This window comes from Otolemur garnettii, unplaced genomic scaffold, assembly GCF_000181295.1.
Source record: "Otolemur garnettii isolate 467f Iridium unplaced genomic scaffold, OtoGar3 scaffold00208, whole genome shotgun sequence".
In the NCBI taxonomy this organism is placed as follows: Eukaryota; Metazoa; Chordata; class Mammalia; order Primates; family Galagidae; genus Otolemur; species Otolemur garnettii.
The window spans coordinates 133,219-146,489 of record NW_003852603.1 but is presented as its reverse complement, the minus strand read 5'-3'; the positions used below and the strand labels follow the sequence as shown (position 1 = coordinate 146,489).

General features: G+C 41.5%; 1 protein-coding gene across 1 annotated transcript in view; it reads right to left on the bottom strand.

The window, feature by feature from the left end:
- Positions 1-13,271, bottom strand: part of LOC100943722 (O-acetyl-ADP-ribose deacetylase MACROD2-like) — a 183,554-nt gene that overhangs the window by 161,710 nt on the left and 8,573 nt on the right. The window contains exon 2 of the mRNA XM_012812408.1: positions 331-375. Coding sequence (XP_012667862.1) covers positions 331-375 — 45 coding nt within the window. The remainder of the gene's footprint in view (positions 1-330; positions 376-13,271) is intronic.

Sequence of the window (13,271 nt, the reverse complement as noted above, 5' to 3'; positions counted from 1 at the left end):
AAACTCCTGAGCTCAGGCAATCTACCCACCTCAGCTTCCCAGTCTGCTGCGATTATAAGCACGAGCCACCGCCCCAAGTCATCATGTTCCATTTTTTCCTTAGCTGTCAGGAAGCTCAAAGTCAATTTAATGTTTAATATTTCAGGTGCCCCCCCACCAGCTGTACCATTTCCATTAAATATTTAATTCTTAGCCTTAAGAATTAGCACACACATCTACTTCCTTATTTTACAACACTAAGCATACATTGCTTTATTTTCTTTAAAACAAAATGTGATGTATGGAATGATCCCTGCATAAGCCCAAATAATAAAATAATAAATTTAATACCTGGATCTTCTTTCATTTCAACGTCTTCTTCTTCATTATTATCATCTATTAAAAAAAAGGAAGAGAGAAAGAAAGACTCATATGAAAGTGGGAAATGCCAGAATTCTCCAACCTGAGTAATAAAAACATCCAAAAAAAAAATCTTAGTAGAAAAGAGACTATTACGACATACATTTCTGTTGTCTTATTACTCAGAGTTAAGAAACAAGTTGTGCACATTAAAAGGATAATTTACCATCTAGGGTTTACATTTATTTTCTTTAAAAAAATTATTATATGTTTATAACAAAATATACATGGTATATACAATAATTTGTTTGTATATAGTGCTTGTATACGAAGCTTGTATATACAAGCTATATATGGTTACTTCAGTCTTTTCAATTCCTTGAACTTAAAAATCACAGACTTTGAACACCATATTTTCTATGTTTGTTAAAGGTATGTGTGTGCACCTCAAGTATTTGAGAACTATGGACATGGCTACTTGGTTATTAGGCCAATACACATCCGACCCCTGACCCGCACCATGCAATGTGCAATGTGCAATGTGCTGGTTTGCTACATATTTAAACCCAAACTTCTAACCACATGCTTTCAGGTGCTCCCCACCAGTTGTACCATTTCCATTTAACTCCCCTCATTTCCCAGTATAACTTCTTTCTAACGGGACAAGAACACATGATACCTCTGCCCTACACGCTTGCTCTATTGAGCTTTGATACATTGTCATCTCGCTACTTCAAAAGTCCCCAGATCCAGTGCTACGGTGTCAGTGTTGTTTGTGTCCCCTCCAAAATCCCTGTGTTGAAATCCTGACCCCAAGGTCATGGTATTAGGAGGTAGGGCCCCTGGAGGCGATTAGGTTGTGAGGGTGGAGTTCTCACGAATGGGATTAGTGTCCTTATAAAGGAGACCCCAGGGAGGCCCCTCACCCCTCCTCCTTGTGAGGACACAGAGGATCCTGTCTATGAGGAAGAGGAAGTGGGGGCTTCGCAGACACTGAGCCTGCCCGCACCTTGATCTTGAACTTTTAGCCTCCAGAACCATGAGAAACAAATTTCTGTTGTTTGTAAACCACCCAGTCTGTGATATTTTCTTGCTGCAGCTGGAATGGGCTAAAACAGTGGTTCTCAACCTGTGGGTCATGACCCCTTTGGAATGTATTAAAGGTTCATAGTATTAGGAAGGTTGAGAACCGCTGGGCTAAAGCGTCAGTCAAATCTTGTCCTGTGTCCAGGTGTGCACCTCTCTCCCCACAGTACTGTAGTTCAGATTCACGCTCACAGCACCACTTGCCTTAGCTATTTTAGTAGTTACCCAAGTGCTTCTCTCTTTTCCCCTCCTGACTCCCATTTCTTTTACATGTGGCTGCCAAATCAATCTTGAAATACAGCTCTGATCTGGTTCACTAAGTTTCAGTGACTATCCTCTGCCTAATGAAAAATGTGTATTCTCTTCCTGGTTACGTTCAAGGCCAACGCTGTCTAGTTCCTACCAATTTTCTTGCTTTGACCTCCTCTGTTACACCCATACCACCTCCATGGGTGGTGGCACTTGACACCACTCTGTTCTCTCAGAGTCTCCCTCAGCTTCTTCTCCCCGAGGCAATGCTAGCAATGCCCTTCTCCATTTCCATTCACTCTTTCTTTAAGTCCAATCTTGGGTACCATACCACCTGCTTGATCCAAGTGGCATAAACATACTGTACATTTACTGCATGCTGAGTATGAACTTGATGGGCCTGTGGGCTTAGGTCTGCAGACTGGCCCCTTCCAGCCACCCATTCCCAAGGCAGGTGATCTTGGGGAAGTAACCTACTATTCCTGAGGTTAAGTTCATCATCTGTACAGGGGATGATAATAATGCCTACTGCACAGAGGTGATATGGATTAAATGAGACAGAGCACTAACACATTGTTAACATCAGTTATTATCACCATAAAATCCCACAGTCTGGTTACTTGTTAATGCATCTGTCTTCCAGCGTTCAGCTCCAGATCATCAAATCTATGACAATAGAGACCATGTCCCGTGTGTCTTATGTTTCCTTGTATTCCCCGACACTTAATGCTATTTATTTGATACACTAGAATCAATAAAGAAATTTCCACTGAATTGAATTTTTACTTCTTCCTTTGTATCTCATACATACTAGGGTACCTTGGAGCTATGATGAACTTTTCAGAAAGTGACCAGCCAGGTGGTGAGAGAAACAGAAAGATGTATGGCTGGACACTTTCCAAACAGCCCTCCAATACAGTGCGCTGTAAGTAATGGGAGGTCTGTGAAGATTTGTAACTTTCTCCTAGTTTAGTTTCTCCTAATTTATAATTTAGTCTCTCTTAGTCAAATTTATTCAATGTGTTGAATGTTGATAATATTAGAACTCTAGTAGTCAGAGGTAATGGAAAAGGCTTATAAAATGAGGTTTTATAAAAGTAATTCTGGTTGGCTATAGTTAACTTTTAAAGAAATAATTATTTAAAAAAGTAAATGTCTAAATATATTGAAAACATTGGTGATTTTCTATATAATTTTTGTCTTTTATTCTTTCTACGAATGTAATTTTGAAAAGAAGACTATCAATGTCTTAGAAATACAAGTTTCTAACCAAATGATTATCAAAATTTTACAAAGTAAACTCTTCCCTGAACTTAATATATTTAAACAGAATTTCACTTTCCAGAACGACCTAACATCTCTATGACAACAGACTCTCTGGAATCTCAAAGAGGGATAAAAAGGAATCTTCATAGTCTCCGTGGAAAAATAAAAGAGGAATCCAGACCCCTTTGCTTGTTATCCATGTTCCCATTTGCTCATCTGGCAAATATTCAATGGTAGCCGATGTGTATGAGGCTCTGTGTCTGTGTCTGTGTCTGTGGAGAACACCAGTGGAGCAGGGTGAGTCAGGTAGAATCTTGTCAGGACTTAGGAAGCTAAGACATACAGACAAATCCCAGCAGGTAGTAGAGTAGTCCATGCCACTGAACGGTGTCAGAGGTGGGACTGACGCTCCTGGTTAGCTACTGGAAGGCTTCTTGGAAAAGAAGACATGGGAGCTGATGTTTGAACTTGTTAGACTCTCCTGATATTGTCATCTCCAGAATGACCCCTATGTGTTGAAGAATGAGACTTAGCATTTTTATTCATTCATTCATTCCATTCATTCACTGATTTGTACAAATAATGGTTAAAACTCTGTCCAGGATCTGACCTTAACCGGCTTGGGTTTACTTCCAGGATTAACCACCTATAATTACAGTCTTGGGCAAAAAGCAAACGAGAATGTTGTACTCTAAAACATGGATGAATTAATGCATCTAGCAGCCTCTAGGTCTCTCTGACCTTCACCCCCAAAGCCTGTCCATCCATCCTCTGTTTCTTCCAAAACACAGGCTGAGTCTTTTCTCTGAAGTTCCTTTATGTACTTCAAAACTGGACCTACCAAGAGGCACAGTTGCTTTCTACTCCCTTCTGAGATATCACCATCTACTGCAGAAAAGATGGACACAAGCATACTGGAGCAGACTTTTTTCACAAGTTTGTGTCTGCCTCTTAGGCTCATTCAAATTCCAATGAGAATCATTTGCAAGTTAATTTCTGTCTTTTTTGTCCATTCTTTCTCCCTAATAATCATTTATTGCCCCTTAGAAAATCTATGTTCCCCATCTTCTGTCTCCCCTATGAAGAATATGTAGGTCTGTGTACCCACTGGGTTATGGGGCAATTGTTCTAATGTGGTTCCCCCATGCTTAGTAACTTTCTATGTCATTTCTCCTATTAATCTGCCTTTGTCAGATGATTTTCATGGAACTTTCAAGAGGGCGAAAGGAATATTTTCTTTTGGTCCCTACTTAACATAGGAACTACACCTCAGATTCTTTACCTGAATTATAAGGAAAATAAAATTCTAGCTTTCCGGGGGTGGTAAAGTAACTAAAATGCTTACACAGAATGAGCATGGAATAAATAGTGATTATCGCTGTTTGGTGTCATTCGTATTATTACTTTGCTACTTAAACAACTATCTATTAGGCTTGACCATGTGCAAAAACTATGTTAGGCCTTAAAGATACAGATTAACAATCCTTTCCCTCAAAATCTCACAAAGTGGGTGATACAGAAAAGTAAAATAACAGACCAGGAAGTAAGAGATTCTCTGATGGAGGGACCTGGACAACAGGCAGCTGAGGCAGAGAGAGGTCTCCGAAGGCTTTCTGAAGAGGTGAGGCTTCAGCTGAGTCCTGAAGGGCGAGTGAAGTTAGCTACTGAAAAGAAAGGCTGCAGTGGACGCTCAGGAGATGTGGGTGCTCTGCCTTCACCCCCTTGTTCCTGGGCATTCAGTGCACGTCAACCTGACCTCTAGCCACCAGCTCCCTAGTCTCTTTCCCTGAGGGCTTTTGCTGGTTGTGGGAGCCCACTCAAGAAATAACAGGGAAAGGACGCTCTCCAGAGGCCAGCTTTCACACACAGTGGCAGAATTTGCGTGTAAGTATTTTAACGCCCTTGCCAATCAGATGGCCAGCTCAGAAGCATGTTCCTCACCATGTCCCTGGTTTCTGCTCCCATCAGGACTGTGCCCCAGCTGGCCAGTGGTAATGTTGGGGTGAAAGAGAAGGAAGCCTAACTCTATTTTGATATAATTCCTTTTCCAGAGAATCAGTGGGAAGGCAAAGTGGGCCTGATTCCATTCTGTTGTTTTGCTACATTTTATTGCTTTTAAAACCACACCAGTTCCACCTGCCTCCCCACCCATTGCATGATATTTTAAGTGCATTTCGTTAGAACTGTTAGATTGTGTAGAAAGTAACTATGTTTGGGACAACAACCCTCGTGATTATGTTAAGGTGGTCTTCATGCCATCTGTATATGAAAAGAGCAAGTTTAATCCCACTTTACTGTTGACTACTTTTCTGTTACATTCCATTCCCATTGTATAACTGTGATTGCATTCAACTAAAGTTGTTAGAGATGTAAATTACTGACTGCACTTGTGATTATGTCCCTGGTGATTATTGCTTTATGCCCCCCACCTATAAGCCCCCTCCCTACATTTCCTTAGGACACTGTAGATTGTACCTGTTTTGTTAAGAAAAAAATGCTAATTGCTCTCAGGATTATAGCACTGTATAAACTAACCGCCCTCCCCTCTTGTTTTCCCTAACTGCTGCTTTCACTTTTGTGACTATGCTTACTGTGTTTATTTGCCCCCTAGAAATATTTTGCCTTATAAAAGCCAGGGCCTCAAACAACTTGAGACTGCTCTCAGAATTCCCATGTTGGGACACTGAGGCAGTTGCCGGCGGCTCTTCAATAAAGGACTCCTCTCTAATTCGACTTGTCCGGTGGTGTGGTCTTCGGGCTTCTAGCTTCACCTGGCCGCCATCCTTCTCTTCCCTCCTCACCTCCTTGATTCTCTACTGGCATTTCCTGGGATTGCCTCCTCCCCAAATTATTTCCACACGAATCCTTGTTTCAGGATTTGCTTCTTGAGGAACTTGAACTAAGACAAGGGTTATCAGACTCAAGCGGAAGAAGAATGTCTGGGAAAACATGTGGATGTGAACGTCAAGGTGCTTTTAGGAAATAAAACCAGCCCTGGACCACTGAAGGGAGGAGTTATACTGAATCAGCACTAACCAGACCTACTGTGGTACGTACGAAAGGGCCTTCTGTGCCAGGTGGTGTGGCACAGGGTAGGTAACCGTCTGTGTCAACACGGCTGGTTAACATTTGGTCAAACGGTATTCTGAGCGTGTCTATGAGGGTGTTTCTGGCTGAGACTAACATTGTAATGAGGAGGCTGGGTGAAGCAGATCACCATTCCCTTGTGGATGTGTCTGTTTAATCAGTTCAAGTCCTGAATAGAACAAAAAGGCTGGCCCTCTGAGAGTAAGAGGGAACTCCTTTTTGCCTGCCTGCCTGCCTGCCTGCCGGCATGGTGCTTGAATATTGTTTTTTGTTTGTTTCCATCTTCAGATTTAAAGTGAAACATTAATTCTCCCTGGTATCAAGTCTGCCCCCCTTCAGGCTAGAACTGTAGCCTGTTGGCTCACTGGTTCTTATGAGAGAAGATACCCAGAAAAAGTGAGGTCTAAGAGAACAGAAGTCTTCTCAAGGAGACCCCGAGGATAAACCTGCAAGGTCCTCCCCGTGGTGACTCAGCTCTTAGGAATTTGTAGACTTAACTTCCTGGGACCTGGAAACTTCTGCTTCTGTGAAAGCCAGAGCTCACTTCTGCAGTTTGATTCAAAGTGACCAGTGAGGAAGGTACCCATGGGCCAGAATTTTTGGACTAGGGATGAAAAGGAGAAGACTGACCCAGTCGGGTAGCATGGCCGTTTTGAATTCTTCTGTGCCATGGCTCCACCAGCTAAAATAAAGCCCTTCCTCTTTTAACCATGGTGCTTGTCTGCTCTTTCTCCCCATTGGGGCGCTCGTCTTCCTGGAACACTCGGGCCTGTGGACTCAGAGGGGAACTGCACCAAGAGCTCTCCTGGCCTCCAGCTCTCCTGCTGCAGATGGTGGGCCTTCGCTTCCATAACTGCATGAGCTGGTCCTTGTAAGAAATCTCTTCCTTGTGTGTGTATATGTGAGATATATATAGTGCATGTGTATTTTATATATGCCTGTGTTATATTTCTCTGCAGAACCCTAATATGCCATGGTGAAGAGTTTAAACTTTATTCTGAAAATTCCAGACTGATCAAACAACTTTATGCGGAGGAGTGACAAACCATCTTTTTTGAAAGAAAAAAAAATTCTCTGTTTTAAATGTCTTTCTTTTCATGAGAGAAATTTACAAGAAATTATAAAACACATGCCTTAATATTTTGGTATTACATGTGTTAAAGTCAAGCATAGGGTACTTGTGGTCCGCAAAGCCCCTACTGTGTCGTGTCACATTAATGAAACCCACTTTAGTTCAACAGTGTTCTATATAATATGCTTTGGAATCATACAACAAATTTCTAGCAAGATTTTTTTCTAGCAAAACTGGAACCTGAAAAGATAGTATATATCTGTGGTCCCTTTAAACCAGTGGTTCTCAACCGTCCTAATGCCATGAACCTTTAACACAGTCCAAAGGGGTCACGACCCACAGGTTGAGAACCACTGCTTTAAACAGTTATTCAAGCATCAGACAGTTTTGGTAGAGGACAAAAATGAAATAAAAGATGTCTAGCCACAGTGATACAAATGCCATTTCAAACAAGCCATCAGATGGTATTGTTCTGTGTGTTCAGAAATGCCAATTCTAGAAAGTCTCCTTCCCTTCCCAAGAATAGACCCCACAGAGGCTAAAGCTCCATTTCCTCTTCAGGGGCCTCTTTGATGTTAATTTCATAATAGATGCTGTTTCTATTCACTGCCTGCTGTCTGTCAGATTACCCTGCTGAGTTCTACACAAATACACGGATATGACTAAAGTTCTTATTTTGATAAAAAAAAATGTATCTGAAAACCAACTAATTTCTCAGGAATAACCAATTTGGGGTAACAGCTGGCTTTCTATACTTCATAAGAAAGTGTCTAACCTCCTTTGAAGCTTATAATATCTATTTCACCTTCTTTTGGGGAGACAGATTTTTGTCTTAATTATTGTACCTTTTTTTGAGCAGCACCCTATTTCCCAATAACCAATAGTCCATGATTCTTTGAAAAATGAATACACCATGGGGTTTTAAAAGGATTTGTGCTTTGTCTTAGCCTTTTAGCTAGAACCCCCCATGATTAATATAGTCATTTGGAGAACATGGAACAAAAAAAAACCAAAACCCCAGAGAACTTCAGAACGTTATTCTAAAGCAGAAATTCTCAGAGTCCTCTCTGGATCAGCAGTATCATTATCACCTGCTAACTTGGTGGGAAGTAAATACTCAGGTCCCACTCAAGATCTATGAACTAACTGCTCTTGGGGAGGGGCCCAGAAATTGGGTTTTTAACAAGCCCACCAGGTGATGTTCCTGCATAGTGAAGTTGAGACCACTGGTCTCAAATACTGACTGATATTGTGGCATTGAAGAAGAGTCTTTCATAAAAGTAGATACCCAATTTGGGGGGTATCTAAGCTGAACTGATTGGTGATGTCTCACTAACGCTAACGTGGTAAGAGTCGCCCAAGCCATGTGGTCGCTGAGTCTGAGCAGCATCCTGCTCTCCACACGACACTGCACTTCCTCCTGTGCTTCTCACCCAGCCGCCACTCAGCTAGATGGTCCTTGGCCAGGAGCCTCAGGTTGGCAAGGACTGCGGTCCCCAGAGCCCAGGCTGCAGGCAGGTACAGGTGTGTGGCATGCTAGGCACCACGCCACACAGCAGGAAGCGAGTGGCAGGGCAGTGAGCGAAGCTTTAACAGTGTTTACAGCTGATTCCCACTGCCCGCAGCCCCGCCCGAGCTCTGCCTCCTGTCAGCTCAGTGGCAACATTAGATTCTCACGGAGGCACCAGTCCTACCGTGAACTGAGGGTGAGGAAGCAGGCGCGGTTGCAGGCTCCTAGAATCTAATGCCTGATGATCTGAGTGGGGATGTCATGAGCTTGACTCATCCCCAAACCATCCCCCTCTCCAGTCTACAGAAAAATTGTCCACTATGAAGCCAGTCCCTCATGCCAAAAAGATGAGGGTCCACTGGGCTGGGAGGCATGTGCAAGGGTGGAGACTACCTTCAAAGAGACCTGTGGGTTCCTAGGATAGGAGGGAGGGTGTTGTGAAGGAGACAGTTGTCCTCGTGAGCTAATAAGGCACCCTGTCCACCCCTAAGGGAGCAAAAATAACCAGTCATCTGAAACAGATCTTACCGTTTCAAAATTTCAAGGACATTCACACATATGTGTAGATTAACAACGACAATAATTCTCTCGTGAGTTTTATTTCATGTGCTCCTAAGTTTTCTCCCTTAAAACTTAATTTCTTACCGTAGGTTTCTTATACAACTCCTATACTTTCAGTATTTCATTACCAAAATCTTCTAGGAGAAATTGGGATTTGCAGCAAAAGGAAATGTTATTAGCAAAAAATAGGGTATCATGTAGTAGGGAAGATCTTGGTATTTTCATGTCTTCTAATGAGACTTGGCAAAGCAGATACTCCAGGCAAAGAATGACTGAGAAGGAGAAGTTCTCACAGAGTAAGACACCTGACGTTCAGTCCAAATACCTGGACCCACTGAATCTAATTACTAAATCCACTTTCTGCCAGGTAATTGGAGAAGAAATTAAAAAAAAAAAAAAAACTGCACGGCACACTTCTGCTGCTTCTGGCTTAGCTGACTGGCACATGAAGGCACCAATCACTGAAATATGGGATTTATTAATTTTTTTTTTGAGACAGAGTCTCACTTTGTCACCCTCAGCAGAGTGCTGTAGCATCATAGCTCACAGCAACCTCTAACTCTTGGGCTCAAGCGATTCTCTTGCCTCAGCTTCCCAAGTAGCTGGGACTACAGGAGCCCACCACAATGCCCAACTATTTTTAGGGCAAGGTCTCACTTTAGCCAGGCTGGTCTTGAAACTGTAAGCTCAGGCAATCCAACTTCCTTGGCTTCCCAAGTGCTGGGATTATAGGCATGAGTGAGTGCACTGGACTGGAAATACAGGATTTAGGAGGAGGAGGGATAGATTTAGGACTGAGTTTTGCATGTGTTATGTTGAAGATGCCTGAGAGACTCCCAGCTGGACAGGCAAATGTGCAAATGAGGGCTGGACTAGACATGGGAGAATGGAGGAGACCAGCAGAAGACAGAGTGGCAGCAGGCTAGAGGGCCCAGTCAAGCACAAGGGCTCTGAGGGCCATGTGAAGGCATACGATGAATTATGCACTGGCTCCAAGAACCAGTCTCGACCTATCTAAGCAATTCTGAAGACCTCAACAAGAGCTGTAGCAGAAGGGTAGAGATAATTGTGTGATTACTGTGGATTGTGACATGACTAGCTAGTGAGGAAGTCAGACAACTCTTCCAAGACATACGGCTGAGAGCATAAGTTAGGGACTGGTTTTCTGTTTTCATTTTTATCTTTATTCGTACTTCTTAGCCTTGTTAGGAATTATTTCATTCATACACTATTTCTCAAAAGAATTTTCCCCTGCATGTGTCTCAGTGTGTTTCAGCTAAAGAACAGAAACAGTCCACCCATAATGTTTTAAGAGGCTTTCAAAAGCACTCTGCAGGGGTCTCTCCCTTCTCCAAGTAAGGAGCGTTTAGTTGTGTCTGTTTTATCAGACCTTCCTAATGAGATCAAACTCCGCTTAGTCAAGGCTTGTGTTCCCATCTTCATTTGTTCTGCTGTTTATCAGCATTTGTTCCACTCACTGCATGCTCCTCCCCAACCTTGAAGGGACGGATTGCATTCTGTCTATGCCTGCTGCTTATTCCTGTATTGGGGTTGCTTGGTTACAGCAACACTTCACTGGATTTTCATTGAAGGCAAAATGTGTTTGTAGCTTTTGAGGCCCATCAAGTGGAAATGGTTAGCACCCATTACCTAAGAAGGCAGTTAACTCATTTATGCTAAATTACAGAGAACGTGTCTTGTAGAATTCTAAACGTCGATAGGATCAGCACATTAAAAGTGCACCAATGTGCCATGTACCTGTAAATATTTATGAGTAAAGAAAAAGCTGAATTCTTCTACTCTGTAGCTTTTTTATGCACTGAATGTGTCATTTGGAAAGGAAAACAATTCAGACTGTTTAAACAGTTTTCTTTGTGCTTTTTCTTAAAAATCTTATTCAAAGACTACTAGTATATTAGTTTTTCTCTTGTTGGTATAACTTACTTCTACCTAATGGCTTAAAAACAGCACTAATGTATTACCTTACAATTCTGTAGGTCAGAAGTCCCACATGGATTCACCTAGGCCAACGGTTCTCACCAAGTGAGTTGTGACCCACAGGAACCATATTAAAGGGCCACGGCATTACAAAGGTTGACAACCACAGACCTAGGCTAAAATCTACGTGTTGGCTGGACTGCACTCCTTTCTGGAGGCTCTAGGGAAAGAACCTGTTCCCTTGCCTTCCTATCTTCTACAGCAGAGATTTTCAATCCGTGTGCCATGAGAGGATCTTAGTCATGCTGTTGAAAAATTGTAAAGATCACTTGTTAAATTATTTTCAAAAGAAGTTCAAAGCACAGTAAGTATATTCTTATTTTTTTACTCTTTTTTGGGGTCAATATCATTTAAGTATGGCACAGAAGTTTAGCTATAGGTTCACGTGTGCTGTGAGATCAAAAAGGTTGAAGAGCAGGTTGCTTAGCTAATGGCCCCTTTCCCCATCTTCAGAGCCAGCGGTGCTGTGTCCCTCTGGGTATTCTTCTCTACGTCATGGCTTCCTCCAACTTTCCTCTTTTGATTCTCTTTTCTGATTTTAAGAACTCTTGAGATTACATTGGGCTCAACCCAATAATCCAAAGTAACCTTTCTATTGTAAAGTCAGCTAATTGCAACCTTAACTCCCCTGTAATCTCATTTTCCCTTTCCAGTGTCACCTAATACATTTACAAGTTCTGGAGTTTAGGATGTAGACATCTTAAAGTTTTATTCCTGTTGCACTTGGTGAATCAGGAAGAAGTCTGCTTTGTCTAAAAATGTGACTGAGGAGTAGAACTAGAAAGAATTCTGCCTAGAAATAAAATAGTTGTCTGTAGGATCTAGTCCATGGGCTTAAAATCATGGTCTTTTTTATGTTTTCGGTTCCTAACCTCATTCTCTCATAAAAGGGGCTTGTTCTTTTTTTTCCTTTTTAAATCTTCATTCTTTTCTTCCATCTGCCCCCTTTGTTCTTTCTTTCTTTTTTATATTTTTCATCTTTTGTCTATCTTTCCTCACTGTTTTGGGTTATAAAAGAATATCAAAAAGACAAATGATGAGCTGGGAAACCACTTACAGCATATTTGAAAGAACAACAAAACCTTAATATATAATGAGTTTTCACAAATCAAAAAGAAAAAGATGAATCAATCAATAGAAGTATACAAAGATATAATTACTAATATAAGAAATTTAGAGATATAACAATAATCAGAAAGCCAAATTGTCCTGGACATTACTCATTAACTACCAGGGCAAGAGAAAGGAAAGAGAACATTTGGATATATCACATGATTGGAAGGACACATTTTTCAGGAGCTTCAGCACTACTGGTGCAAATAAATAATATATGGCTTTTGTTTTTTTTTTAAGCAGAAAATTAACAATTTTTAATTAACAATTTTAACAATTATGCATATTTTCAGGATTCCCATGGGAAAAAACATGACATTGTGGAAAGGCTTTCAAGACAGACTTACCCAACTATGTGACTTTGGACAGTTTACTGAGCTTTCTTCAGCTTCTGTTCATCACCATCCCCATAAAAGCAGATGAGGAAACCATGCTATAGGATGGTATTGGAAGACTAGTCTCCAAATCATGAACTGAAATAGTCCTTCTTAAATATAAGATCTATCACATACCGTCACAATCATGAATTTCCTGTTAGTCCCAATTGCTTAATGCAAAGGGAAGGGTGTCAACATTTCTCAGGACTTCACAAATCATATATAAGCATCCTCCTTCACGTCACAACTTCTCCAATCTAAATTGCCCTTCTAGCTCTTATGTTGCTTACACAGTACTTGACATCACTCCTTTAGTCCTTCTTATACAATCACTGCAAGTGCCACATTCTTCCTGAAACTTGCCCTACCTAACCTAGTCCTCATATGTATTTGACTCTGAATTCCTTGGAGCTATGACTGTACCAATCCTATACGTGATTATTTGCTAATACTGTTTTCCAAATGTTCCGTATAACATATGCCTCTTCAGGTGTTCAATAAGAACTATATCCTAGGTGGTGCCTGTGGCTCAAGTGGCTAAGGTGCCAGCCACATACACCTAAGGTGGCGGGTTTGAATCCAGCCTGGGCCAGCCAAACAACAATGATGGCTG